General features: G+C 54.4%; 11 protein-coding genes across 11 annotated transcripts; 4 read left to right on the forward strand and 7 right to left on the reverse strand.

Moving 5' to 3' along the window:
* Nucleotides 1-544: 544 nt before the first annotated feature.
* N7474_008012 (alpha-N-arabinofuranosidase) lies at nt 545-2,361 on the forward strand (the record flags this gene model as incomplete). The annotated part of the gene is made up of 6 exons (XM_057199422.1): nt 545-651; nt 707-901; nt 966-1,093; nt 1,164-1,252; nt 1,303-1,402; nt 1,457-2,361. 6 exons carry the CDS (start codon nt 545-547, stop codon nt 2,359-2,361), a joined length of 1,524 nt encoding a protein of 507 aa, XP_057050123.1.
* A 61-nt stretch (nt 2,362-2,422) lies between these two features.
* On the reverse strand, nt 2,423-2,763 carry N7474_008013 (uncharacterized protein; the record flags this gene model as incomplete). The annotated part of the gene is made up of 2 exons (XM_057199423.1): nt 2,423-2,605; nt 2,659-2,763. 2 exons carry the CDS (start codon nt 2,761-2,763, stop codon nt 2,423-2,425), a joined length of 288 nt encoding a protein of 95 aa, XP_057050124.1.
* Nucleotides 2,764-3,339: 576 nt separating this feature from the next.
* On the forward strand, nt 3,340-4,395 carry N7474_008014 (uncharacterized protein; the record flags this gene model as incomplete). Its single annotated transcript, XM_057199424.1, has 1 exon — nt 3,340-4,395. The coding sequence occupies one exon, from the start codon at nt 3,340-3,342 to the stop codon at nt 4,393-4,395; it is 1,056 nt and encodes a 351-aa protein (XP_057050125.1).
* A 460-nt stretch (nt 4,396-4,855) lies between these two features.
* Nucleotides 4,856-10,186, reverse strand: N7474_008015 (Myosin light chain kinase-like protein; the record flags this gene model as incomplete). Its single annotated transcript, XM_057199425.1, has 4 exons — nt 4,856-8,472; nt 8,541-8,790; nt 8,852-9,211; nt 9,371-10,186. The coding sequence occupies 4 exons, from the start codon at nt 10,184-10,186 to the stop codon at nt 4,856-4,858; spliced, it is 5,043 nt and encodes a 1,680-aa protein (XP_057050126.1).
* Nucleotides 10,187-10,285: 99 nt separating this feature from the next.
* On the forward strand, nt 10,286-11,875 carry tim44 (protein translocase subunit TIM44; the record flags this gene model as incomplete). Its single annotated transcript, XM_057199426.1, has 2 exons — nt 10,286-11,145; nt 11,200-11,875. 2 exons carry the CDS (start codon nt 10,286-10,288, stop codon nt 11,873-11,875), a joined length of 1,536 nt encoding a protein of 511 aa, XP_057050127.1.
* Nucleotides 11,876-12,627: 752 nt separating this feature from the next.
* N7474_008017 (uncharacterized protein) lies at nt 12,628-13,784 on the reverse strand (the record flags this gene model as incomplete). The annotated part of the gene is made up of 3 exons (XM_057199427.1): nt 12,628-12,685; nt 12,737-13,734; nt 13,782-13,784. The coding sequence occupies 3 exons, from the start codon at nt 13,782-13,784 to the stop codon at nt 12,628-12,630; spliced, it is 1,059 nt and encodes a 352-aa protein (XP_057050128.1).
* A 252-nt stretch (nt 13,785-14,036) lies between these two features.
* Nucleotides 14,037-17,511, forward strand: N7474_008018 (RIC1 family protein; the record flags this gene model as incomplete). Its single annotated transcript, XM_057199428.1, has 5 exons — nt 14,037-14,366; nt 14,422-15,816; nt 15,868-16,135; nt 16,188-16,663; nt 16,717-17,511. The coding sequence occupies 5 exons, from the start codon at nt 14,037-14,039 to the stop codon at nt 17,509-17,511; spliced, it is 3,264 nt and encodes a 1,087-aa protein (XP_057050129.1).
* Nucleotides 17,512-17,723: 212 nt separating this feature from the next.
* On the reverse strand, nt 17,724-18,541 carry N7474_008019 (translation machinery-associated protein 20; the record flags this gene model as incomplete). The annotated part of the gene is made up of 3 exons (XM_057199429.1): nt 17,724-18,114; nt 18,186-18,326; nt 18,528-18,541. 3 exons carry the CDS (start codon nt 18,539-18,541, stop codon nt 17,724-17,726), a joined length of 546 nt encoding a protein of 181 aa, XP_057050130.1.
* Nucleotides 18,542-18,743: 202 nt separating this feature from the next.
* On the reverse strand, nt 18,744-20,320 carry N7474_008020 (YchF/Obg family ATPase; the record flags this gene model as incomplete). Its single annotated transcript, XM_057199430.1, has 3 exons — nt 18,744-19,295; nt 19,527-20,084; nt 20,246-20,320. The coding sequence occupies 3 exons, from the start codon at nt 20,318-20,320 to the stop codon at nt 18,744-18,746; spliced, it is 1,185 nt and encodes a 394-aa protein (XP_057050131.1).
* Nucleotides 20,321-20,971: 651 nt separating this feature from the next.
* Nucleotides 20,972-23,335, reverse strand: N7474_008021 (glycoside hydrolase family 95 protein; the record flags this gene model as incomplete). The annotated part of the gene is made up of 1 exon (XM_057199431.1): nt 20,972-23,335. One exon carries the CDS (start codon nt 23,333-23,335, stop codon nt 20,972-20,974), a length of 2,364 nt encoding a protein of 787 aa, XP_057050132.1.
* A 444-nt stretch (nt 23,336-23,779) lies between these two features.
* hir1 (putative histone transcription regulator Hir1) lies at nt 23,780-27,715 on the reverse strand (the record flags this gene model as incomplete). The annotated part of the gene is made up of 5 exons (XM_057199432.1): nt 23,780-23,874; nt 23,949-26,708; nt 26,765-26,983; nt 27,078-27,236; nt 27,445-27,715. The coding sequence occupies 5 exons, from the start codon at nt 27,713-27,715 to the stop codon at nt 23,780-23,782; spliced, it is 3,504 nt and encodes a 1,167-aa protein (XP_057050133.1).
* Between the last annotated feature and the right edge of the window lie 175 nt (nt 27,716-27,890).

Below are 27,890 nucleotides of genomic sequence, written 5' to 3' on the forward strand. Positions count from 1 at the left end.
AAAAATCCTCGAATAAGCCACGCCATACTGGACCATCGTATTGCGTATCCGGCACCACACCTAATGACTCGGACCGAGCTCGAGAATAGTTAAAACATTGCCGGGTTTGAGTGTCAAAGCTTCCAGCTGTCGACACCAGCGGGGCCCGGGGGCGGCTCCTGATTGACGGATAATTCGCACTTCCTCGGTAACTCCTGCAATGGCACTGCTTCCTGCCCAGGACTAGCCCAGAAGCAGCCTCGCTTCCGTTTGTACATCTCGTTATCCCGACACTTGCGGCCGTGGAGGAATAAAGTCTGGGCCGAGACCCCGCAGGAGAATTGCCGGTTAGAGAGCCGATAGAGCATGCCCAGGCGATCAGCTGAGGGGGCTTGGAGGGGATAGTTGGTTTGAGGGTGAGTGGGAAGGATAATTGTTTTCATTCTTCGGTCCGATCATCCAGTAGCTATCTACTTAAAGCCCGAGCAATTAAGAGAGAGAAAAGGACAAGCACAGCTCGCGACATCCCTTACTACTACCTTAGGGCGCGCGCCTTTCACTCACAATGACAACCTTCACCAAGCAAGCCGAGCATGAGACGCCTGTCATTTCGGTTCATCCGACCCGGCGCATCTCCAAGATCAACCCTAACATATATGCCGGCTTTACCGAGTGAGCGCGCAAACTATCATACTCCCAAATCCAAATCTAATATAATGATGACTAGGCACATGGGCCGATGCATCTACGGCGGGATCTACGACCCGGGAAATCCGCTCTCCGATTCGAACGGATTCCGCAAAGACGTCCTCGAGGCGCTGAAGGATCTAAACATCCCTGTCGTGCGCTACCCCGGCGGCAACTTCTGCGCCACGTACCACTGGCTCGATGGCGTAGGCCCTAAAGACCAACGACCCTCTAGGTATGCTAGCTACTACTTAATTAACCGAGGCTCTACGAGACGGTGGGACTGACAGGAAAAATAGACCCGAGCTGGCTTGGCTCGGAACGGAAACGAATCAGTTCGGCACGGATGAGTTTATGAAGTGGTGTGAGGTGCTGGGTACGGAGCCTTACCTCTGCTTCAACTTTGGGACGGGCACTTTGGATGAGGGTTCGTTATTCTCTTCATCTCTTATCTTCTTGTAACCAAGTCGTGATAGTAGCTAATTGAACACGGCCAGCACTTGCCTGGGTCGAGTACTGCAATGGCACCGGCAACACTTACTATGCCAACCTGCGGCGGAAGAACGGCCGCCAGGAACCATACAATGTGCGTATCTCTCAATCCGTTTGGCTACCAGCACTAACTAACCCGTGCAGGTCAAATACTGGGCCCTGGGCAATGAGACATGGGGGCCATGGCAAGTCGAGCAGATGACCAAAGAAGCCTACGCGCATAAGGCGATACAGTGGGCAAAGGGTATCTATGTTTTCTCTCTTCGGGTATAAGAATAATCACTGACCGTCCACGCAGCTCTCAAACTGCTCGACCCAAGCCTCATCCTAATTCTCTGCGGTCAAGACGGCACCGCCTCATGGGACTACTACACGCTCAAGCACTGTCTTCTGCCCGCGCACTCCGCGCTCTCTACCAGCGCCGTGCCCTTAATCGACATGCACAGCATCCACCTGTACACCTGCTCGAACGATCACCTCCCCAACGCCACAGCGCCACTGGCGGCCGAGCGCGCCATTGAAATCACCTCTGGACTGATCGACCTCGCGCGCATCGAGAATGGCGTCCCGCCCACCCAGCTCCGGCCAACGATCTGCTTCGACGAATGGAACGTGTGGGACCCCATTCGCGCCGAGGGCAGCCAGGGCGCGGAGGAGAGCTACACGCTCTCTGACGCGCTGGCCGTGGCCATCTGGCTGAACGTCTTTGTGCGCAAGAGCCGCGACGTCGCCATGGCGTGCATCGCGCAGAGCGTTAATGTCATCTCCCCGCTTATGACCACCAAGGAAGGGATCACGAAGCAGACGACCTGGTGGCCGCTGTATCTGTTTTCGAAGTATATGCGCGGCTGGACGGTGGCGGCGCATGTGTCGTGCGGTGTGTATGAGGGTGAGACCTCGCCAGCTTGGTTGCGCGGGGCGCGCGATACGCCCTGGTTGGATGTTAGTGCGACGCTGGGGGAGGATGGGTATGCCAATCTGGCGGTTGTGAACATTCATGAAGAGAAGAGCTTTGAGAGTGTGGTTGAAGGCATTGTGGGCGGGGCTACTGTCTTTACGGTCACGGCGCGGGATGTTATGGCTACGAACATGAAGGGCACGGAGGAGGTGAGTGTCCAGGAGTCGACGTGGGATGGAAAGGGCCCGTATGTGTTCCCGAAGCACTCTCTGACTCTGCTGCGGTGGAAGGCAGAGTCAAATTAGGCGATGATAGATAGTTAGAAAGCATAGATCTGTTGCATTTCACACTATGTGCATACGGGTATCAACCATAATTCACGTCGTGAACATTCCCATCCTCATCGACATGGATATTGAGTCTATAATTATTAGACATGGTCTCTGTACCAAAGGGGAGAACATACCTCGTCGGCTGATGGTCCATCGTCTTCATATCACCCGGCTTTAGCACTCGGTGCGACTCCGGCAGGTCCTTCTTCGCAAACGTCTATCGCGATTCAGTATATAGCCTTGTTCCAACAGCACAGAGAACAAACGTACGTTGACATCGCTAGTCGAGTCACTCAGTTTCTTGCCCATGAGCTTATTCGCCCAGTCGGACTTGGCGTCAGGGGCAGAGTTGATACCGGGGACGACGAGAGGCATATTTATTCAATTTGTTGGTTGTAAAGAGGGGATGTTAGAAGTACAAGTCTCACGTCATATATATATCCTTGCTCCGATCGCCGATGACGTAGGTCGATCGATCTGGGTCATGTGGGGAAGACGCGATCTATACCGAGTCAATGGGTGGACAGTCGTACAGTGAGAAAATCTGTCCAGGTGAGAATCTGTCATGGTGTTGGCCGACATGTCCTCCGGTTGTCGATGTGCTAGTTATATTTACTATACTGGAGTTGCAGTGGTTCTGACTCCCTGTTGAGCATGGCCGCCCTGCTCCGTACACCGCATCAGATCTGAACAACATTGTCAATAAACATCTACATTGATAATCGTTATAAATGATCAATTGTCTATAACAACTCTCTACTTGCTCACGGAACTTCCGAAGTATATACGAAGTTGTTCGGGCAACCCACACACCATAGCGACTGCCATTTCCATTCGACAGTGCCCATTCTCTTTCCCTTCGGCTTCCATTCTATATTTCTTCCCACGGATGGCCATCTATTCTTGCCCGTGCGCTCCGTGATCCTTGCCACGCAGTCCAACCTGCAAGCTATGCCATCCACCAATGCCAGCATAATCGAAACCTCCAAACGCTTCTGGGACTCATCCACACCCGCCGCCATCGTGATCCCATCCGAAATGGCCTTCCCCAAGGGCAGCAAGCCGCCGACCACTCAAAAGAACTATCGCAAGAGCTCCATCGCCGCAGCGACCATCATGACCGTGGTCACTCTGTCAGCCATCATCTTCCTAGTGATGTGGTACGTCCGCCGCGCGCGACGAGAGCGCCGCCAGCGCGAAAAGGAAGAGTTGAGTCGTAATGCTCTCGGCCCATCGACTTTCACGTTGACAGAGGATACGGCCCAGGTGCTTGATGACTTCCTCATGATAGAAGAAGAACAGCAGTCCGAGCGCGCGTCTATTATGTTCAGTCGGAGCCGCTCGCCGTCTCTCAGTTTCGTCGTCGACGAGACAGACCGCCGCAGCTCGATGACCCGTCTCTATCGCACAAGTCTCGATGCTTCGGCGACTGGTCTGAGCAAGAACGAGACTTCCTCGACACACATGTCTACCGAGGGCACAGCCCGGCCTAGCACGTCCACACCTGACCGGTATACGCACTCCTCGCAGAATCTCTCAGTGCAGCAGCAGCCATCCAGCCCAGTCTCGCGGCTCTCGCAGTCGTCCGCGGTGCCTCCGACTGAACGCTCGTCGCAGCTGTGGAGCACGACCACCGGAACGGCCGAAGACATGACCCCCACGGCCCTCAGCCGCGAGCCCGGCAGCTCTCGTACCTCGCACTCAACAGAGCAGAGAACACGTCCATCTGCCAGCGTGCGCAGCTCGCAGGCCCTCTCGCGCGGATCTGAGGCCTCAATGGGACCAGGTAGCCCGTGGTCGCTGCGGTCCGTCGCTTGGATGTTCGAAGAGCCAGAGAATTCGCACAGAGTCCATGGAGAGGGCTCTCGAGGGGGAGGATCAGGTGAATCGGCGAGGGATACTCGGAGCGCGAATGATTCTTCTTCTCGTCCCAGCTCGGGACAGTCATCGCGGCGGTCTACCGTCGTCTATCCTGCTTCGCCTCTGTCGCAGTCTTTTGGCAGTTGACTGGTTTTGTTTGGACGGTTTCTTTGTATGAATAGATGGTTCTTTGGCCGAAGACCAGGGTTGGTGTAGATGGGAGACAGAAGGGTGGACGGTTGTTGGTGTTGACGTTTAGCATCGCTATTTCTCAGGCGTCGGAAGAGGACGAATACCCATTTGTTTAACACAAAAGCTCTATGGATCAAGTAAATTCATTCATTCGTCCATGCGACGATCCAGTCTATATATGCTTAGCCACATACACCGTAGCCCTAACCTGTGAGATGAGTGGGCTCTACATCTACACTCTGCATGCCCTCAAGACCCTACATGGAACAAAGGACAATACTTAAGACGAGAAGGTTCAAGTAACCAAGTCGTATTCACACAAGCAAGCAACAAAATACTCCAAACCGCCATGAGATACATGTACACAGAATCATTAAGATCACAGCCAGATCTATCATATCACACAATACGCCATCTATGTCCCATTCGCCCTTTTCGTCTCCCTTACACTCCTTAGACAGCGCTCTAGGCGCTTACCTCGCTCCTTTTCGCGGACGAGCGTATCCTGGACATAGGTCCGGATGGCATCGCGGCCCACCTTCTCTCGCCACGACGTCCACCCTGCTAGCTCACTGACCACGACGTCCTTATTCCATGAGATTTCCTTGGAGACGCGCAAGGCCTGGTCTTCGCCATCGAGGATCTTCTTCTCAAGGTCCCGCACGGATTTCTGGCGAGACTCTTCGAAGCCCGGGAGGTTGAGGTTGAATTTGCGGGGCAGAGACGACGAATTCAAAGATGTGCGCGAGCGGGTGATGTTACGCTTTGTAGCGTTGAGCGTGGCCATTAAGGAAAGCGGGCGGCCGAGGGAGGTGAGGATTGCTGCGGTGGTGTTGTCGATAGAGGTCAGCGCGGATAGATACTGGAGGAGAGGCGAGGAGTCGGAGCTCGAGGTGGAGAGGTAGGTGGCGTAGCGGTTGAAGGCGTCCGTGTGGGAGGAGGGGAGTGCACTGGCTGGTTCTTCGAAGGTGTAGAGAACGGACGAGCAGAGGCCCACGGCATCTGCTAGGTCAGAGGCGGCGTTTTGCAGCGCATGGCCTCGGCGGATCAGACTGCGCGAGGTGGCGTGGACGCTGCGGACCATGTCCTGGGCGTGGGAGATAAATTGCTCTGTGTCTCGCATCCCTTCGATGGTCATGGGCTCATAGTCGTCGGCGATCGTCTCGGTGAGCACCATGGCCTTGCGCTGAGATCGATCTGCCATCATCCCAGGCTGCAGTTCCGGAACCAGAAAGAATTCCCAGAGCATTTCATGCGTCGAGAAGGTGGGATGGGTCAAAAGCGTTTTGAGGAAACGGTCAAGTTTGTCCTGAAGATCATGAAGCACAGATCGCGACGGCTTCGAGTGTATTTGGAATGGGTTGCGGAAGTCTGATAGTGAAGGCATGTAGGATGCCGGGTGCTCCACTGCCAGCCACCTGGCTAGATTCTCAAAGTCGGAAAAGCTGCGACGGCAAGTCGTGACGGTGTACGTCGTGGATCCCGGCCGAGACACCACTGATTCAGATGACGGGAATGGCGCCCCAGACTTAAGGATGAAGCGTACTGTCGCATCCTCCACAAAGAATGACCGCACGACCATGGTCACACGGCCAGAGGAGTCTGTATATGTCGGTGGAGGATGGGAGAGAAGGATCAAATCGTCTACCCGGTTTCGTACTTCATCGTCTTTTGCTAGTTCCACTGCTGTCAGTCCGCGGGCCTCCTTGATATGTACGTCGACCCGTGGGTCCATGAACAAAATCCGAACTTGGTCAATTCGTCCGTACTTGCTCGCCATCATTAAAGGTGTGAACCTCTTGTCATTGGTGGCGTTTGGATCACAGTCGCTCTGTTGTAAAATTCGGTTGGTGATCTCCGGGTCGCCAACAATGTGCAAAAGAGTGTTACCCTTGGAGTCCACATGATCGTCAAGCTGAAGAGGTTTGCCATCGCCTTGGGCTCGTTGGGCCGCTGTCAATGCGACTTTGACCATGTTCTTGTACTCCGGATGGTCGTATGACCGACAGAGAGCAAAGAGTGGCGTCTGTCCATGCTTGTCACGCTGTCGCCAAGGTAAAAGGCCACCCAATCTAGGCAAAAGAGAAGGAGTACTGAAGAGATAGTGACCAGCTGTGCGGCCATGGACGTCTGACTTGGTAAGGTAGAAAGCAACGAGACTCTCATCTGCCTTAGTGAAAAGAAAATCCAGAAGAATATCGACGATCTCCGTGTGAGCTAGTTGGACGGCCGCATTGAGGAGTGTTGTTCCATCTGCGTTGGTATCGTCGAGGATGTCTTCCAACGGATAGTACTCCTCCAGAGTGAGAAGATACTTCAACGCCTCCGTCTGGCGGCTCTCCACCGCCATCATAGGAATTGAATCTCCAGCAGGATCCTGAGTCTTTGTCAAGGTGTCGAGGGAGTTGTCACCTTCAATCCCACTTGTCACAGACCCAAACGTTGTTGAGCGAGATATGAAAGATACAGCAGAGGACTCCGATAAACTACGAACGTCCATCGATACCTTTTTCACAGGCCGGCGATAATCCTTGAAAGGCGACCCAGCCCTCCAAGTCTGGAACGGGAACACATGTGACAAGGGCGGTGCTTCAGATGAGCCATCTTCTTGTAGGAGATCGCCATTTGTAATGGCTGGTTGGCTGTACACGGATGACGACTCCAAAGGCAATTCGTCTTGGTCATCGCAATCATCCGTCTGGAAGAGAACAGATTTCCGCTCGGGCTCCTGAGGAGCAGCCTCGTCTGCAGATTGGTGATCTTCATCCGGTTCCAAAATGCTCTTCATGTCTGAAACCCTGCCTGCTTTGGTGGCCTGCCACAGGCGTCTGTTTCGAGCACTGGCACGACGCAGACCTGCCGAATCGGTTACAAGGTACATCAAAACCGCCTCGAACGTGCTCAAGGCATAGCCCATTTCACCACTGTCCACGTCGTCGATGTAGATAAAATGCTGCATATACAACAAACGCGCTTGCAAGTGCCGAATTTGAGACCGGATGACAACCACTAGCAGGAGAGAGACCAGAACATCGGCGTTAATCGTAACGGGAGAAGAACTCTTCTCAGACGTGGCTCCGTCCATCCGGTTATAGCTGCCGGGGAAAGAGATGACCTTGACCGTTTCCAGGAGCGTGTTGAGCATATCGTGAGGGCACTTTGCCTCGTTCATTTTCCGGAATGCTTCCACTCCTCGTCCCAGTCGTCGAATTAGCTCTCTCTTTCCCTCCCGCCCTCCTTCCATGGTCATGCCAACTTGAGAGACATCGATGCTCTCCATTTGTCGGATGCGGGTGTCCAGTTCCGTGTCTTCAGGTTGTCGGAAGGCACATAGCCGGGGAAAGAGTAAAGGTTCATGGACTTGTTCTGCGACGTAGCGTTCAATCAGGCTCTCAACCAAAGGTCCCGTCAGATCTGTGGTTGCACCCAGAAATGACAATTGCTGTTTGTCAACCAGGCGAAAGAGATCAATTGCTGCCGTGACAGCAGTTTCCAAGCTCCGACGCATGAGGTCTTCATCATCCATATAGTATTCGTCTGGCTGGGACGGTCGTCGGCCGCGGCCCCGGCCGCGGGATGACCTGCTACGGATAGAGGATCTTTCGTCTGTCAAGGATTCCGTGCGCGATAACTTGTTTTCACTTTCACTGCCAGACGCGGAGGGCGATCGTGAATGGGACGGTGGTTGGGGCAGCGGTTTGCCTAACTCTACACCAAACTCGCGAAACAGTCTTTCCAGTCCCGGTTGCATTTGCCTTGCAATCATAGGGAAGTTCGAGAGCAACTCATGGAAGGACTTGATCTCTTGTTTCGCAGGTGACCCATTTGGCTCGCCGTCCTTTTTGCCAGCAGCCGTCACCCCGGTCTTCTTCGTTTCGGTCCCTGGTACAGTCGCGGGGATGATCCTCATGGGATCGTAGGAGCCGATCAATGGGCGGGAGATATAGTAAATGAGCCATGGTCGCGATTCATTCGTCGGTGTGTAATATAGGGCGTCGGACAGCAGTAGCGCCTGGGTCAAGGACTTGAAGCCTGGGGAGAGATGGGTCGGTCAGCGCACGTCATCACCAAGCTTGCAGCTATGGTTGCCTCCCTCTCACCTTTATTGCTGTAGACCGAATTCTCTTTGATGATGACCGTTCTCCCATTGAAGGTCGTCAGCTGCTTCGCCTTGCTCCTGTTATCGCGCACATTTGTCTCTTCTTTCCCTTTTGGAGGGCCAAGGGGCATCGGGATGCGCAGCACATGGCTCCCTAGAAACTCCTCCGACGAGACGAGGTCTGAGTAGAGAAGCGTGGATTCTCGGTCGCGTGATCCGGCCAGGCATTCTGTCGTGGGGACGAGCAAGACCTGTAGGACACCAAGTGGTTAATCAGGGTCTCCGGTTCATCCGTCTGGGAGCAGCACTTACATGGTTCTCGACGGGAGTACACTGGCCCGGAACAGTGCTTCGGAAGAAAGCACGCAGGAAAGGGTTTAGAGGGTGCATCCAAACGGTTTTGGACGGCCCAGCGAAAGAACTCTGGTCCTCATCAAGCCGTTCGTCTCGCACAAGACGAGTCGCGGGGGCGGGCAACTCTGGCGCATGCAATCGCCGGGTCCAGGATGCGGTCAGAGGGGGATGAGAAGAGTAGAACCGCGACACAACACAGGAGGTAGCTGAAGCCCAATGGATAAGTAACCACCTACCTATGTAGGTAATCAGGATGATTGAAGGCAACAGGGAGACGATCGAGAACGTGATCGATGGCCAGCTGAAGGCGCTATACCGCTTTGGGAAGTATTCACTCACTACGTGTGGAGGGAACCGGCACAATCATACAGGTGCATAGATCGGTTATTGCTAGTGTACAAAATAAATGAATCAAGGACCGCAAAGCGGCAGACAGGTATCCAGGATTGAAAGTCCAGATCAACCCAGTCTACGCACCCGTCGGCTGCGAGTACCACCAAACTTGATACGCGTCGAGTCCGTCACTCGGCTGACCAGCCCGCGAATCTTCCGTCCCTCATTCCCCAGAATGACCTTGTTGAAGGCATCCCGTCCCTTTCCAAACCCCCGGTAGACAATCTCGAGTCGCTGGATCTCCAAGAGATATCCTCGTTCTTGAATCTGGGCGAGCACATGCGAGCATAATTGGTACGCCGGGTCGAAGCCAGAGCGGCCGCCTTTACGGAATCCAATCTGGCCACTGCCCATCGACATCATGGGGTTGCCATTTGGCCGTGTCAAGGTGAGGATCGTGTTGTGTTTGTGTGTGAAGACGTGCAGGTGGTGGGGAGGTGCGCGGTCGGGGTAGGGGTTGGTGAGCATCTCGTCTTCCATGCTCTGGGCCCTTCGGAAGTTGCCAGGGCGTCCACGCGCAGATGAAGTAATGTTCCCTTGTGCGATCCGAGTCAAGATATCCAGCGACGACGACGAGTCGCGGGTTGACGTCGGGGTAGTGGTGGTATTGGTCTTGGGCTCTGAGGACGCCTGCTCGGGGTCTGCGGACCTTCGAGGTGAGGACGAAAAGGGTCGAATTGTGCGTAGGGACGACGCTCGGGGGTGACATTGCCGACACAGAGACGGCAATGCCTTGGTCAAGGCACCCATAGAGAAAGAGGAGCTCATGGTGGATTGTGATGGAAGGAAGTAGTCGTCTCCGTGGAAGGATAGTGAGTTGAGCCGGGGGAGTTTTTCGCGGGTCTTGGCACCCGCAACTTTTTCCTCTGCGACTTCGCCTTCTCTCTTTCCTTCCCGCATTTCATCCTCTCTTGACACAACTCCCGTGTCCCACCCTTTATTCCCTCGTTTTATTATTTCTCTCTCTTCTCGGTCTCTTGGAGCATGCTTCCGACAAGAATGTCTGCCACCGCGCGGGCGGCGACATTGCGATCTCGGGCCCCGGCCCTACGAGCAGCTTCTCGAGCCTCGGCGTATTCGACAGTCTCAGCGCAGACTCTGGCCTTCTCCTCGAGTCGACGAACCACCCTCCCCTCTCCTCCCCTCTCCGCGACCCAGCTTATCTCACCATTTGCCGCTCTCCCTTTGACCCGTTCTTTCCACGTCGCAACCGCTCTCTGGCAACAGAAGCAGCAGCAGCCAGGCCAGGAGCAGCAAAAAGAAGAAAAGAAGGACGAGGACGGAAAGTCCGAGGACAAATCAGAAGGCGAGCAGTCCAAGGAAGAGAAGGGCGAGGAGAAGAAGGAAGACGCTCCTCCGCCGCCACCCCACGGAGACAAGACCCCTTGGCAAGTGTTCCGGGAGACTCTCCAAACCGAGTTCAAGGCGTCCAAGGAGTGGAACGAGTCCACCAAGGCGCTGGCTTCTTCGGCGCACGAGTTCAGCGAGAACGAGAACGTTAAGCGTGCACGCGCGGCCTACGAAGCCGCCTCAGGTGCCGCCCAAACGCGCACCTCCGCCGCTCTGAAAAGTACTGGCCAGGTAATTGGCAAGAGTGCTGCCTGGACATGGAATACCCCCGTGGTCAAGGGCGTCCGGAAGGGTGTCACCGCCACCGGTTCGGGAATCGAGCGGGCCACGAGACCCGTTCGACAGACTGAAGCCTATAAGAACGTGAAGGAGACGATTGACGATGGGAGCAGCTCCCGCTATGGTGGATGGGTTGAGAAGGAAGAGCGTCGCAAGCAGCGGAAGCGCCGTGAGGAAATGGAGGCCAAGGCTGGCAAGCGGCGGTCGGTGCCCATGGAGGAAGATCCCGAGTAAGTTTCAGTCATGATACCTTGGAATTTTAATCTCTAACTGAGTGGTACTAGGGCCGGAACCAACGTCACCCTCCACAAAGATGCTGCCTGGAAGGAGTCGTGGCGTGACTTCCGCGATTCCAACCCGGTGATGCAGAGACTCTTCTCCATGAAGGAGGTTTACAACGAGTCGGAGAACCCACTTATCAGTACTGCGCGCAGCATCTCCGACCGGGTTGCTGGGTTTTTCGCAGAGAACGAGACGGCCATGGTCATTAAGAAATTCCGCGAGATCGACCCGAACTTCCAGATGGAGGAGTTCATCCGCGAGATGCGCGAATATATGCTCCCGGAGGTTCTCGATGCCTATGTCAAGGGTGATGTTGAGACGCTCAAGCTCTGGCTCTCTGATGCGCAGTACCACGTCTACGCAGCTCTTGCACAACAGTACACCACCGCCGGTTTGAAGTCGGATGGCCGCATTCTGGACATCCGTGGTGTTGATGTTTCGCATGCTCGCCTGCTGGAACCTGGCGAGATCCCTGTGTTCGTTGTCACCTGCCGGACGCAGGAAGTTCATGTCTACCGCAACGTCAAGAGCGGCGAACTTGCCGCAGGTATGGAGGACAAAGTGCAACTGGTCACTTATGCCATCGGCATGACTCGGATCCCTGAAGAAGTCAACAACCCCGAAACCCGCGGCTGGCGCTTGATTGAGCTGCAGAAGGCCGCTCGCGACTACATCTAAGTCGGTTGGCCCATTTCGCCATGCAATGACTCTTCTGTTTACATCGATATATCCTCTCACGGGCCTCGTCTCTACCTCCCTCCGCTTTACACCTCGACTCTCGTCACCTCAATTGTACAATATGGCTGTTTTATATCATCATATCAAGCCAGGCGGAACTGGCGTCGACTTTGTATTTCAGTGACCGCAACCCTCGAACATTCGCCGGTCCATTAACCTTTCTCCTTTCTGTATTACTGCTTGGTTCCGTCCCATTTCTGTCTATTCACACCCTCTTCTCAAATTGTTATGGACAGGCCCCCCAATGAAAAAAACCCTTACCATTATTACATAGACCTGGACGGCCGTTGCGCATTGAGCTGATTTGATGGCATTTCTTGACTTGTGTGGTGTTTCGCTGGCGTTTCTGTGTTGCTTTCATATCCACTCTCCCCTCGTCTGTTGGATTGCATTTGGGCTGTGATCATATCGCCGTTTGGCTGACTGGGAGCGTGCTCGAGTTGTGTAAATAAATACATGAAAGGAGATTTCTTTTTATTATATCCATTTCCGTCTGAGCCTGGAGTAAATCATCAGCTAGCTGCTATCAAGCCATTCGTGTTGCTAATGTTAACATGAAGACGACCGAAATTGGGAAATTCAAGGTCATAGCGAATCAATTCTTTCTAAAGAACGCTGCTCAAAACTCGACTTTATAACAATGACAGTAAATCATTCATATATTTTCGTTTCCCGTCACTCCGTCATTCCGCTTACTGGCCACCTTCTCCTCGTCCGGCGCCACCACCACCCCCCATCATGTTGCGAGCCCTGAAAAAGGACATTAGCCAAGGTTCTTGAGGGGTATCAGCTTCAACTTACATCTCAGCAACGCTCGGGTCGCTCATCAGACTGGACATATCCGGCATGCCGCCTCCCTGACCAAAGCTCTCCGCCATCTGTCTGAGACGGGGGTTGCTCATCAAGTTGTTGAGCATGTCGGGATTGCTCATGAGGTTCTGAGCCATGCTGGAGAACATAGGGTTGTTCATCATGGAACCCAGGTCGGGCATGCCACCGCCGCCACCACCAGCACCTCCACCAAACATGCTAGCCAGCGACGACAGATCAGGCATACCACCTGCACCACGGGACGCACCGGGAGCAGTATCCAGATCCTCGGCGGGAGGCTCCGTAGCACGGCCAGCCTCCTCGATCTTGCGCTTGGAGGTCTCAAGGCCACGCTTCATGGCCTCGCTGCCACCATTGCCCTCGGCCTCAATGCCCTTCTCATAGGCCTCCTTGGCGGCATTGTAATCGCCCATGTCGAAGCGGGCGAGACCCAGCCTGCTCCACGCCTTAGAGTACTTTGGATCCACCGCAGTGGCCAGCTCAGCGTCGTCCGCAGCCTTCTCGTGCTGACCCGCGGCCGAGAATGCCGCGGCCCGGTTGGAGAGGTAGATCGGGTTTGCGGGGGCAATCTCCAGCGCCTTGGTGTAGAGCTCAATAGCCTGGCTGTATTCCTTGCGGGCCATGGCGCCATTACCCTCGGACTTGAGTTTGTCGGATTCGGTAGTCGGCGCACCAGGCTTGGGCTGGCCGGCGGCTTCAGATGACTGTGCCCCGCTGTCGGCGGATTGAGGCGAGGACTTGCTCCGCAGCTTCTCGTAGACGCTGTAGATGTTGGCCAGGGACTGGCCGCCCACGGCGTCGTTCACGGCGGCCGAGTCGGTCGGGTCCACCTTGAAGGTGTCGGCGATACAGGACTGGGCGATCTCAATCGACTCGGCATCGTCGGCAGTCAGGGTGCCGTCCTTCAGGCTGGAGCCCAGGAAGTCGATAATGGCCAGGGCCAGGCGCTTCTTGCTTTCTGTGGGAGACTGGTATTGTTAGTGTGGATATGCAAGACAGATCTAGAGATACTGACCATAGCAGCGGAATCCCAGAAGAGAAGGATATATCAGGGAAGTGAAGGGATAACAAGAGAAAGGAAAAAGAAAAGCTGGCGACAATCAATGCGGGGAGCAGTTCAGTCAGCACGTGATGCGCCATCTATCCTCCGTTGGCCAGCTTGTCTTTCTACAGCAACCAACAACCACATTAATGCGAATTACCATTGGAAATGCCTCGATGTGATCCACTGCCTGCCCATTCTCTCCAGTGACCTCCCGCGACCTGAGCCATGTACTGGCCCAATGGAGTCCCCCGGGTCTATGCCATCAATGGCCCGGCCATCGCTTCTGTCTCGTCTGATGGAGCACCGCAACCTCGCCACAACCCTCCCTCGGAACCGCGGAGCTCCCTAGACAACACTGATTCCAATGGAGATCGCGGAGCCCTCATCAGCGACGATCATAAACCCCAGCCCGAACCCCAGCCCGAACCTGTAAGCTCGTCTGCGACGGATGGCCCCAAGTGGGAAGATGAGGCTATCAAAGGCCTCTGCGTTTCGCGCTCGGGGCATATGTTCGCCACCATGACGGAAACATCCATTGCTGTATGGCAAACAAGGGTATGTTTATACTGTTCTCACTTTCAGCCAGGTTCGCTGCTGACGACCTCCACAGCCCACCGCCGTTGCGGCGGCGATAGCTCGGTCTTCGTTCTCACTAAAGACATACGGCTCCAACGTGGCACTCCTCATGCACCCGGATTCAACGATCCTTGTCATCCAAACCGTTGAAGGATACCTCCTGACCTACTCAGTGGCATCGGACCCCTCAACGCGAGTCTATCAGCAGAACTTTGACCAAAACACGCAGCCCCGGCGCCAACAACTATCACGGTTCTCAGCCGTCGAAGAAGCCAATATCGTCGGGGATATTAGCATTCGGTTCCGCATGGCAATCAAAATCGAGTCTGGGATCGTCAAGGCGCTCGCGCTGGACCAGGAACTCGTGGTCGCTACCGTGAAGCCGTCGGCTATTCAATGCATCCGGTGGACTCCCGAGGCGGGTGGAACACAGACGACCTCGGAGCTGCTGAGTCGCATCCTCAATGTTCCCAAGAAGGTTTCCATTGTCGACATGGTTTATGACCGTGCGATGAATCTTCTGATATGGATCACGAATACCGGCCAGGCGTATGCCGTGCAGCGAGCCTCCGGGGCGCAGCCTGACTCTGAGGCGCCCAACAAACTGTTCCATGGCCACTGTTTCCATGACCCAAAGGAAGCTGGTGAGGAGGCTGTTAAAGTGGCGGTGAATGCGCGCTTTTCGCTGTTGACAGTGAATTGCATGAATGGTGAGATTTTGGTTTACACTGCCAAAGATTACATGGGCAATGTTCCACTCTCTCACAAGCTACACCTGCCAGCGACGCCAAATACTACTGGCGCCTTGACATTCATGAATTATTCGCCCGATGGATACTGTCTATTTGCAGGCTACGAGCGCGGCTGGACGACGTGGAGTGTGTTTGGCAAGCCCGGAGGGAACAGCTTCTCTGTTGATTTGTCTTTGGCCAAAGCAAATTCAGAGGACTGGCTCACGGGCGTTTCAAACGGTTGCTGGATTGGTGGAGGCTCCGATATCATTCTGTCTGGACAGAATGACCGGCGTCTTTGGATCCTGGAGACAGCTCGCAGTGCATTGACTGGCTGCTTCTCGTCCGCCAATCTTGCACGTGGATTGCTGCAAACGGGCACTGAATTTATTCTTTACCGCGGACACGACCTTCCCGACCTGATGACCATCTCTGGCAAGGATTCGCTGTGGCATCATGCTCAATATCCGCCGGCTTATCTTCACTCACAGTGGCCTATTCGGTCCTGTGTTGTGTCTCAGGATGGACGGTATGTGGCAATAGCTGGTCGAAGAGGGCTTGCACATTACAGCGTGAACAGTGGCCGGTGGAAGGTTTTTGAGGACGCCAAAGCGGAGAATTCGTTCGCGGTTCGTGGTGGGATGTGCTGGTACGGGCATATCTTGATCGCTGCCGTTGAGAGCGACGGATCATATGAGGTTTGTTTTTTGGTGTCCGTGGATTGTGGTCAGGGCTGATGGAAAGCATAGATACGCCTTTATTCACGGGAAGCTTCCCTCAGCAACAACTCGGTCATGCATATTGAGTACCTTCCGTCGCCGGTGGTGTTCATTGGGCCCTCGGGGGAAGATTCCCTCCTTGTCTATACCTACGATAACATTCTATACCACTATGTCATCAACTCGATGCAGCCGCAGATCACTCTTGTTCCTGTTGGACAAATTGCCTTCAATGGAATTGTGCGAGCACCAACGCGGGTTCGGGCTATCAGTTGGGTCTTGCCCGAAGAACAAATGCGTAAGTTTTCCTTAGCGTCATGCAATTCACGAAGCACCTAACAAGTTCACAGGTAATGGCGATCCATCTCAAGATGTAAAGGTCGCATCTGTCCTTCTCCTCGTCGATGGGAATCTGGTTCTGTTGCAGCCGACAGTGTCAGAAAAAGGCGAGCTGAAGTACGACATGCGCATCGTCTCACATGATGTGGAGTATTATATTCTCATGCGCGACCAGCTTTCGTTCAACTTTTCACCCACAGTGGACGAATCACTACCGGGTAGTCCCTCAGCGGAGATGGCGCTGGAACAATCACATGGTAGTCTATCTCTTCGAGATTCTCTCTGGATGTTCCGCGGCAAGGACCTCTTGACATGGAATGATGTCCAGGATGTCCTGACAGAAGAGACGGTGCCGGCGCCTCTCAATATTCCTCTGGACTTTTACCCTCTGTCCGTACTGCTAAGCAAAGGCATTGTTCTGGGCATCGAGTCCGAAATGATGCAGAGACGGGATATGTCCTTCACCGTTCTGAAATTTGCCATCCGAGTACGTCCTTTTACTGGGTGCCATGATCCCAAAATGCTTACTCTTTATCTCAGACAAGTCTTTTCCTCCCATACTTCCTCCAGTACGGTTTGATGAACCTCGGCACACCTGCGGCGCTGTCCCTCTGCCGCCACTTCTCACACCTGTCATATTTCGCCCACGGCTTGGAGATCTTGCTACACCATGTTCTCGACGACGAAGTTGACAACGAGAACCAAGCAAACAAGACCGGCGAATCTGTCGTAAGAGAAGGACCATTACTTCCCACCGTCATCGGATTCCTGCAAGCATCTCTCCCGCCAAAGGACTACCTCGACATCGTTGTCCAATGCACCCGGAAAACAGAACTCCGGTCCTGGCGCACGCTATTCAGCTACCTCCCCCCACCGAAGGACCTCTTCGAACAAGCCCTTCGCCTCGACTCGCTCAAGACGGCCGTCGGATACTTGCTAGTTCTACAAGCCTTCGAAGACGAAGAAGAACACGCCCACGACAGCCGAATTGAAGAATACGTCGTCCGCCTGATCGGGCTCGCCTCGCAAAAGAACGACTGGGAGCTCTGCGCCGAGCTGGCTCGGTTCTTAATTGCTCTTGATTCCTCAGGTGAAATGCTCCAGCGTGCTATCTCCCGCGTCGGCTTGCGCTCGACTGCCTCCCGCCCTACTTTGAATGGATCCCGCACTGGCTCCGCGGCTAGTGTCAAGGGTTTGGGACTGAGTCTTCCAGTTAGGACGCCCTCGTGGTCGTCTTCCCTCTCGCCGGCCTCGTCGGCCTCGGGACTGCCTAGTGGGCAGGACGGCGACGTGGGGGATGAATACCCATATCCCGCCGCTCATCGAGTCGGATGAAATCAGGCGCATCTGAATCTTTCCAGGAGTTCTTTTCTTTTGGTCATATTCTTTGTATATAATTCGTGTTTCTTGGCGAATATCTTTCTCAGCAAGCGGCTCATCCATCCCAATTCATTCATCATCATCACTCCGATGGTATATGCACAACCCATAAGACCTACCTAGGTAAAAAAACCAAGCATAAAACATATTTCTCATTGTCCATCCAATCAATCCAAATGGATATTCCAAAGCCCATCTCCCAAATAATGCCCCTCATCCATAACAATTCCCTTCCCTTTACTCTTGATCTCCTCCGTGCCAGCCTTCAACACGCCAACCAGGCAGACCTCCTCCTTCCCCTCAGCCTTCACGCCAACAACCTGCCCCGCCTCAATGGCATGCTCTGCATCAGGCAGTCTCCCACCAGGGGACGTAAGCCCGGGAGCCATGAGCGTAGCGCCCGAGAGCACGAAGCGGATGGCGCCGCGGTCGATCTGCACCGTCGGGATCGCGGAGGGGAATTGATGCACGAGTTTGAGGTGTGGGATGGGCGGGCCGTCGAAGGGCTGAAAGAAGAGGGGTTTCGAGTCTATCGTGTAGAGGGTTGCGCGCTCTGGTCTGTTTTGGGTTGGGTTGTTAGATTTGTTTTTTTTGTTTAAAGTAGGAGAAGGGTTTGGAAAAAGACGTACAGTTTCACGACCTCCAGCGAGGCCTTTTTCGGGAGAATTTCTTCAATGTACGGCTCGAATCCTGGGTATGTTTCCAGGAGCCGTTGGCGTAGGCCGCGCGCCACGGAGGACTTGACCTTTGAGCGGTTGCTCGGGGGGATCCTGGAGGATGTCACATTAGCTATTTTTTGTGGTCTTGGGGGTCTTGTCTTGGTGAATAGGTGTGTTTCTCGCTTTGTTTCTGCTGAGAAAAGCTGTGTCTCGTGTGTGGAAGGACATGGCTAGACAGGCCATGGGGTTTTTGCGGGTATGGAAGTGGATATCCATGGCAGCAGGATTTAAGGGAGGAGGTCAGGGACTCACTCTTTCTTAAACATGGTGTGTGTTGGAGTTGGAGTCAAGAGAGCTGGAGCTGGTGGAAGTGGGATGCGCGGGGAGCTCGGGTCACGTGCAAGGGTCTTGAACAGCCAGAGAACTGTGGGCCACAGTTTACTATTGCAGGCAGCTACAGGTACAGAATAAATTACATGTTTCATAGACTTGGACAGACGGTGCATATTTTGATTGTAGATCTACCATCTAGTGCTTGGCAGCACCAGCCTTGATGAGCATGATATCTCCATCCTCGACAACATACTCCTTGCCCTTGGTCATGACCTTACCAGCCGCCTTGACGGCCGCTTCGTCGCCAAGCTCCTTCAGGACAGAGTAGTTGTACACGATGGCCTGGATGAAGGTCTTCTCGAAATCAGTGTGGATGACACCGGCGGCAGCGGGCGCCTTGATGCCCTTGCGGATGGTCCATTGCCGGACCTCATCCGCGCCGGTGGTGAAAAAGCTGGCCAGGTTCAAAGAAGTGCGCATGGTGGTGATGATCCGAGGAAGTCCGGATTTGGTGCCCAGCTTCTTGCACTCCTCCTCGGCGGCAGCTTCGTCACCAAGCAGAGTCAGGCGTTCCTCGAACTGCGCCGAGACGGGCAGCAGCGGGTCGCCGGGGGAGTTGGTGTCAATCCACTCCTTGACCTTGGGGAGGTACTTGTTCTTCTGGCGGATGTAGTCCTTCTCGCTCAGGTTGACTAGGTAGACAACCGGCTTGGCCGTGAGGAGGAACAGAGGGTTGATGACCTCGACCTGAATAGCATTTTCGTCAGTAAGACCGATCAAGCAAAAATGCGAGGTTGTAAAAATGGCAGAAACAAGAGTATTTCAGTTGTGGACGTGATCTCAATATGCCCTCGCGTGAGTTTTTAAATGAGGGCATTCGAAGAGCTGGGTTATAATTCGAGCAAAGCTCTTATTCATCATGAAAGAAGGACTGCATGCAGCAGAAAAAAAAAAAAAAAAAGATGATAAGAAACGTACCTCCTTGGGACCCCAGTTACCCTTCCGGATGTCGTTACCATCCTGGAGGTACTGCAGGACCTTGGCAACGGTGGCCTCCTCCTCCTTCAGCTTCTTCATCTCAAGCGACTGGCCGCCACGGCGCGTCTGCTTGTTCAAGTTATCGAGGGCCTTCTCGACAAACTCGATATCCTTGATACGGAGCTCTTCGCTGATGATGGTCAGATCCCGAGTGGGGTTGACGTCACCCTCAACGTGGATAATCTCGGCATCGTCGAAGCAGCGAACCACCTGGAAGATGGCGTCGACGGCACGAATGTGCGACAAGAAGGCGTTGCCCAAACCCGCACCCGTGGAGGCGCCACGGGTCAGACCGGCGATATCGTATACGGTCAAGTTGGCAGGAACCTGGGACTTGGGCTTATATTGCTGGCAGAGCCAGTCGAACCGCTCATCGGGAACGATGACACGGGCCTCTTCTGGGTCGATGGTGGCATAAGGGAAGTTGGCCGGGTTACCCAGGGAGGACTTGGTGATGGCTTGGAAGAGTGTCGACTTGCCGACGTTGGCAAGACCAACCTGGAGTCATGGTCAGACCATTGTTGGAGAAAAAACAAGGGAAGAGGGAAGGATGGAAAGGGGGACAGGAGGAGCTTTAAATAGTTTGTGTGGAATTAAAAAGTGGACTGTGCTGTGAAAAAAAGAAAGGAAAAAAATAGTGGGGATCCAAGCTCACATACGATACCACTCTTCAAGCTGTTTCCAGGACGGCCCAGGAGGACCTTTTCTTGGACTTGGGCCTTCTTGGGAGGCATTTTCTTCTTTTTGCTGGAGTAGAACCGGCAGGAGGGAAGTGGGAGGTGGGGGTAAGAGGAAAGGCGGAGGCGGCAGGGATGGCGCGCGGCAAAAGCAGGACCAGCTGCAGATCGATCGACGATGCGAAGGAAGAAGAAGGGGGCGGATGGGAGAGACGTGATGATGGCGCCCACACAGGGAGGTGGGCAAGGTCAATTGAGGAGAGATAAAGGAGTGAAGAGTGGAATCGATGATGTATGGCAAAAGGGTTACCAGCTTTGGAGCTGAGTTTTCTGCCCGCTGTGATTCACCGCCCACGTGAATGGTTTGCCCTAACAATGATTTTCCCAGCTCAAGGTAGTATCAATAGAAGCTGATATCCATCAAAAGTATACCGGGTTTACGAATGGGATTCATTACGCGAAAATTAACAAGGAATGGAAAGTGTCCTGGAGACATAACTTCTTGAAAGGTCACAGAGATGGAAGAGCTATGTAATGATGAATTATATATTTCCTAGAGAGGTATAAAAATACATCACAGAGGCGAGTGGAAGGAATGTCGACGGAAAGGCTCGAGAGAAAGGATACAACAAAGATTATAATAAACTACTTTTAGTAGCTACAGATATTGAATCTACCAGACAAGGGGAACACGGACCCGATGTTTATCTAATTAACCTGCAGATTAGAGCCAAACTCAATAACACCGTCCGCCTCATATGGTATCCTGAGGGACCGCCCACGGTAGTATACCTTCATAGACCCATGCGAGAATGCCTTGAAACTCGCCCTGTCCAGCTCCCCATCAGACCACTCCATGTCAAGCTCCAGATTACCTCTAAGCCGCATGCCTTTCACCGTCCCTTCCGACCAGGTCTTGGGCAGTGCCGGAAGCAAGTCAACCTCCACCGGCCCCCCTAAGTCTGGCATCAGTGAGCGCGCCAGCATCTCCGCAATAACCGCCGCACCCCCAAAATTCCCATCCACTACGAAGATGTCCTTCTCCGCGCCCGCCACGCCAGGCTTGCTGTAGCTGAGCAGGTTGTCAAAGCTTAGCTCACCAACCAGGTGGACGATCTGCGCATTTGCCTTCTCCGCCTCACCCAGGCGCGCGTAGTTTAGGCCAAATAGGGCCGCTGTGAACTCGATGTCCTCGAGATCGTCGCGACCCTGCCTCCGCTCGAGTGTCACGCTAACAGCTTCGGCCAGGCGTGGGGTGTGCCGTTGAGATATCTGCGCCGACCGGCAGAGCCCCATGGCGTGCGAGAGATGGCGGTGATACGGCTGCGCCTCTTCGAAGTCGTGCAGCCACTCTTGTAGCTGCCCGTGCTTGCCGATCTGGAACGGTGGCAGCTTTGCCTGCGCAGCCTGAACCCGCTGAGCGAAAGCGGAGTCTGCGCTGAGGCGCTTCGTAGCGTGCACACAGAAGTGGAAGAGGTCGCGCAGAAGCTCGACATCCATGGTGGGAGAGAGGCAGACTGAATGCTCTTCCTTGTTACCATCTTTGCCGACCACAAAGAAGCTGTTCTCGGGGCTGATAGCCGGACCCGTGAGAAGCCAACCCGTTTCCGGGTCCTCGATCATGTACTCCAGGAAGAACTCTGCCGCACCTTTCAACACCGGGTAGACAGTTTCTGCCAGGAGTGTCTCGTCCAGGGTATATTCGTACATCTCTATGAGGTGGGTCGCCATCCACAGCCCACCCGTCACGTTGAGGCCGTACGATATCTCCCAGCCAGGATCCGCGAATCCCCAAACGTTACTGAAGACATGGGCAACCCAGCCATCGCAGCCATAGCAGGTGCGGGCGGCATCTTTGCCAGCAGCGACGAGTTGGTTGAGATAGGAGATGAGGGGTTGCATGAGATCGGACAGCGCGCTGGGGAGCACGGGATAGAAGTTCATCTGGGTGTTGATATCAATATGGTAGTCGCAGCTCCACCCCATCTGGCATGCCGTTTCATCGTTCCACAGACCCTGCAAGTGCATCGGTAAAGGAGAGGTGGCGCGTGTACCAGCGATGGTGAGGTAGCGTGCGTAATGGAAGTAGAGCGCGAACATGCCGACGTCTGCGTAGTTGGAGGGCTCGAATTTCTGCCGGCGCTGGTCCGTAGGCAGACTCGCAGTCTCCAAGCCTGAACTGGAACCGAGGGTGATGCTCATCCGATTGTAGAGGGGCTGATAGTCCGCTAGGTGTGCTGCGAGGAGATCCACAACAGACAGTCTCGCGGCCTCCTCGATCTGCCGAGACGCTTGCTCTCTCCAACCATCGCCGCTTTGTTGGTAGTTCGTTGTGAAGGCGAGCAAAACCGTGGCTCTCTTCTTTCCCTGTACAATAATCTTGCCCTCTTTGCTCTCGACTTCTTGGCTATCGGAGTGGACACCAACAACACCGTGACCCTTGACGCCACAGATTCCGTCACTGTGCACGGTCTCGAGGGCCTGTGCATCGAATTCGATCCTCCCATCCTTGCTCCAAGCCGCAAATGTTTTATTGTCGCCCTGAAAACTGACCTCGAGATTGATGCCGTCTGGATGGTCGCTCTCGAAGCTCACCACAAGCACCTGATGAGGATAGCTCATGAAGCTCCTCCTCCTCACCAGATATCCATTTTGATCATACCGCACCTCCGCCAGAGCCTCCTCGAATCGCAGCTCTCTCTCAAAGCCGCTCACGCCTTGGTTATCAACGCCGCCATTCACAACGTTGAGCCTCCCCACGACCAAGTTGGTACCAAAATTCTGCTTTGTGCTCTCGAGATATTTCTCCGACCTTCTCTTCCCTTCCGCGTAGTCGCCTGCTAGCAAACAGCGCTGTGTCTGCCGCAACTCGGCCTTTGGATCAGCGACTCGAGCAAGACCAGATCCTGCAGTGTGTGGCGCGCCAGACCAGAAAGTAACTTCATTGAGGACGAAGGTCTCGTGTGAGGCAGAGGAGAGGACATTGGCCGCGAGACGGCCGTTGCCAAGTGGCAGGCTGCCTGGGAAGGTTTCACACGGGGTGGTGTAATAGAGGCAGTGCTCTTTAGACATGTTTGCGGCTGATAGGTAAGGTGTTAGTCCCCTGGACGACCTTAATGGCTGTGAGGCGGAGAACTACTTCGGTGGAAGCTTTTGTAGTCGGCGGCAAGCCTGGAGTTTTCTGTTCCGTAGCATATTTGTCGAGTTGTGTCTTAGTATAGTATAGTTCGACCGATATTTGCGCCGATGATTCTATCCTCTTGTGCGGGGGTGGGGAAGATTAGTGCGGAGCTGCGGTTCGGCGCGGCAAGAATATCGGGCAGATTTGGAGCCAACCAACAACCTATACTACAAATACCACGAACCGAAAAAAAGAGAATCATATCACGTCTCCTTCCCGTTTCCAGTAAGAGGGCAAAAATAAGCAATGCAGAGAATATGTATCGAGTATCCGGATTACCTCCCAAAAGTCCAGATATGAGAACGCCGACCAAGACAAAAAGGGAAAAAAGCGAATCAAAGGTCCATGGCATCACCCTGCTCTGTGGTGTCGACTAGGTCTAGTAGCTTAGCATAGGGGACAGTCACACGCTGGAGGTCGCGGTGTTTTCCTAGAAAAAAGAAGTCAGTCAGTAAGAAATGAAACAAAACTTCAAAAGATAAACAGCACAAGCAAGAAACATACCAAGTGCAAGGATGACTTCCTTCAACAACACCTCCCTCGGCCAGCCGCACAAATCCTCTGATCCCTCGCGCCAACTGCGGCCCTCGCGCTCATTAGCTTGCAGCTTGGAGACAACGGCGTTTGGATCTTCGTCCTCGAACAGGCCCCCCATTAGACCCTTTAAGAGCTCCTCCACTTTCAACTTCAGTCCCTCGGCACCAATGCGCTTCGCATACATCGATAGGTATAACCGGAACTCCTCCTTAGCGCCCAGAGACAGGGCCGCAGCGAGGCGGTTCTCAAGATGTGCAATGGAGACACTCGATTCGAAGGTCTCGTAACCTTCGCGCGAGAGCAAGACCTTGATGAGTCGCTGGAGGAAGTATGCCCGGCCGCGGAGCAGGGTTTCGTTCGTGGTGTTGCGCTCCAGGAAGGGGATGATGCCGGCCGAGACGGCCGCCTTGGCGTCTTTGGTATCTTGCGAAGCGTCCGTGGACTTCAGGTTGCTGACCGGAGTGTCTGTTGTGTTCCAGTACTGGCTGCCGGCGGCCCACCATGTTTCGGAGATTCGCTGCCACGAGTACATGGACGGGGAGTAGGAGTAGCCCTCGCCGTTAGACAAGGATACGACGATGCGGCCCTCGGAGTTGATGCGCGCATCGGTCACAGCCGGCGCGGCGGTGGGATGGGCGCCGAGTGTGTGTATGGCAGCATCCAGGACGGGCTGCAGGGACACCGGCGGATGCGGGGATGATAGATGTTTCACGTTCCAGACATAGCACATTCCCACTGCGGAGATGCACAGAATCCACGGACCGTTGCTCTCCAGCATCACAGGCTGTGCTTCCAAGACCAAGGCACTCACCAGGCGACGGCCAGCGGGGGTCCAGAGATAAATTGATCCGTCCTCGCATGCAGCTGCCCAAAAAGTTTGATTCCCGGTCACAAGAAGCACGGTTCGGGGCAGAAAATCCTGCCACAGGGGCTGCTCCCCACGGGAAAGCGTAAGACGCACCGGCTCTCGGTCCACTGCTCGGCCAGTCAAACTTGCTGGCGAGGGGTTCCGAGCTTCGAACACCACGTCAACTCTTGTCTTGCTACTCGTGTCCCCAGCGGGGCCAGGCGGTTCAGTCGGCTTGCCGTTAGCGTCGAGTGCACGTAGGATATGGCTGCGAATCTTGGGGACCGCCAGCCGAAGCTGGCTAACGGACATGCACGGATTCGTCACGGCGGGGCGAATAAATTCTGGAGTTGGCTGCTGCCCTGTCGCGCCAGGTTGTGGCTGGGCGGGAAGGAGGCCATCGGGAGTGTTGGCGAGGATCGGAGCCGCACCGTTCTGGCTGGTCAAAGCGATACGCTTCTCTACTTGATTTTCTCCTTCCTCGCCTTCAATTTGAGCCAGCTTACGCTTGTTGCCAAGAAGCAATGCAGTCAAACCGCCCTTGGGAAGACCATCAAAGGGCTTCGAAAGATCGACGAGAGAAGTCGGAGCGTCGGCTTTGACCTGACTGGCAACTGAGGCCATTAGACGAGCCTGCGGCAGTGATGACTCGCCAGCCCCCGAGCTTGAGACCAACAGGGGTGCAATGCGCTTCTTGCCTTCTTTGGTGAATGTCGGACGTTGTTTGAGTTTCTCCAGCTTGGCCTGGTGGGGATCGGGTTTCGGTTTCTCAGATTCAGTGGCAGGGGTCGATGCTGCACCGTTCGGCTGCGTCTTCGCAGCATCGGGTGCAGGCGAAGGGCCTCGAGCAGGAGTTCCACCGTTCGACACTCCTCCGTTGACCTTAGGTTCTGCCGCGGCAGGGCCGTCACCCATCAGCGCTCCCATTCGACCCTCCACGCCCTTGATCTCGCCAGCCTTGCTCTTCTCCTCTAGGAGTAACCCATCCGTCGTTTCCGTGATACCAGCTCCTTTCCGGTTTGTTCCAAATTTGGACAGGGACCTTTCATTTTCTTCAAACTCTGTGGCATATCCCAGCTCGCCGTCTTCGAAGCGGACGGCCAGAATTGTGCCATCCAGTGCAGTGGCGAAGAGACACGACCCATCCGGGCTCCAGGCCAGATCAGAGAGAGACTTGGCGGCCAGTTCCTGTGCTACTACCATCGGTCGAGCATTGCTTGTAATCCAAATACTCAACGACTTGTCCCCACCGGCACATGCAATGACTGTGATATGAGGCTGTGTCGAATGACCGTGACTGTCGACCTGGCTTTTCTTGGGTGGCTCAGTGAGATAAAGCCGCGGAGAGAACGAGCAGACTTCAACCGGCGCTTCATGGCCGATGAGGTTGATATCGCCGTCCCAGGAACCGCGATTGATAATGGCGACCGAACTGACAGGCCCATTGACTGCGTTCGCAGCAGCGATGTGCATCCCATCAGGCGACCACGAGCATCGCCGGAAGTAGGCAGTGAGAGGAGAATTGGAGAACGGAGTGGAAATGGTGTGCTCCAGAACAAAGTTGTTCATCTGGTCGTGCGCGGTCGAGTTGGGCGCAGGCGAGGTGAATCGAAAGATGCGGACTGTGCGGTCGTCGCTTGCCGTGGCAAAGTACTTATTTGCAGGATCAAAGGTGATACCCTTGACGTGGCTCTGGTGGACTGATATCGTCTTGAGCTTCTCAAACGTATGTCCGGACCACACCACCACCTTTGAGTCAAGTCCAACAGACACCAGTATTGATGAGTCGTACGACCATCCCAGATCCTGAACGTCATTGTCGTGGCCAATCAATCGTCTAATCGTGCGCCAGTTCTCGACCGGGGGTGCTTCATCTGAGCCTGTATATCCTATCAGCGCTTGGGCTTGATTTATCTGCATCGTTTTTGAAACCTACCGAATGTCGAGTGTGTTGGTGGATTAGAGTCCAGCATGTAGACGCAGACGATCTTATCATCCGCCCCCGATGCGAGATATTTCCCATTCGGCGAGAAGCGCACCGTGTGAATGGTGCCGGAGTGGTTGCTCATAGACGCAAGTTGCTTCGGCTTGCTGGCGAAGTCCGCATTGCCCGTATTGTAGATGGCCTCGGTGGACCAGATGCGTACGTAGCCATCTAAACCGCAACGAAAGGAAAACAATGTTAGTATTCACAGTCGAATTGACTCGATAGCCACTATGCCAACGCAGAGATAAGGATTCGTGCTCACCTCCTGCTGCTGTAACCAGTCTCTTCCCATCGGGCGAAACATCGCAACTGTAAACTTCGAAATCCTTGCGTTCACCTAAGCCAGAGAGGCAAAGCGCCGTTAGCCCAAACCCATCCAGAACCACGACCTTCTGGTTGCGACCAACCCCGGTAAAGGTGGCTAGTCAAACAGTGTCCCACTCGTCACCCCAGCAAGGGAAGCGAGCACAATCGAGCTCCATACCTCCGTGTGTAAGCCAAACTGGCTTAATGATATGCATCGCGCAGCGCGAGGGCAGTCGCCGCTGCTCGCTCAATCGTATCGGTGATCGGCGACGTCCTCTGGTTTCGGTTTATGATCGATGCAGTGCAGCGCTTTCGGGGCTGACCGAGGGGAGCAAGGGTCGACGCAACAGAGAGAGTCGGGCTGCGTGTGGGTGCGATGAGAGCTGGGGTTGCGTATCTGCTGTCGGACATCGGAGGGAGAGAGGAGGGGAGCGCCGACCACACTGATCGAGGAGCGAGAAAGGAGAAGAGAAGAATCCCAGGGTCCTCTAGGCACACAACGGCTGAACGAGAGTCGCGACCGCAGCGCAGGCGTTGGGGGTGATGAGGAAGGGTGAAAGAGCGCGCCCGTTCCAGAAAAGTCGCGATCTCCATTGGCGGTCCGAGCTCCCGCGTTTACACTTCCCAGTGAACTAGACTACATTATGAACTATTGTAATACTGGCAACGTATAGAGAAGCTTGGTTTAGGTCTCCGGAGAATGCTGGTAGCAGTACAAGCAGGAGATGGAGAGAATAGAAAAAAAGAATGAAAGAAAGTAAAAAGTGTA

This window comes from Penicillium riverlandense (genome assembly GCF_028828495.1).
Source record: "Penicillium riverlandense strain IBT 135883 chromosome Unknown utg000007l_segment0_segment0, whole genome shotgun sequence".
Classification (NCBI taxonomy): domain Eukaryota; kingdom Fungi; phylum Ascomycota; class Eurotiomycetes; order Eurotiales; family Aspergillaceae; genus Penicillium; species Penicillium riverlandense.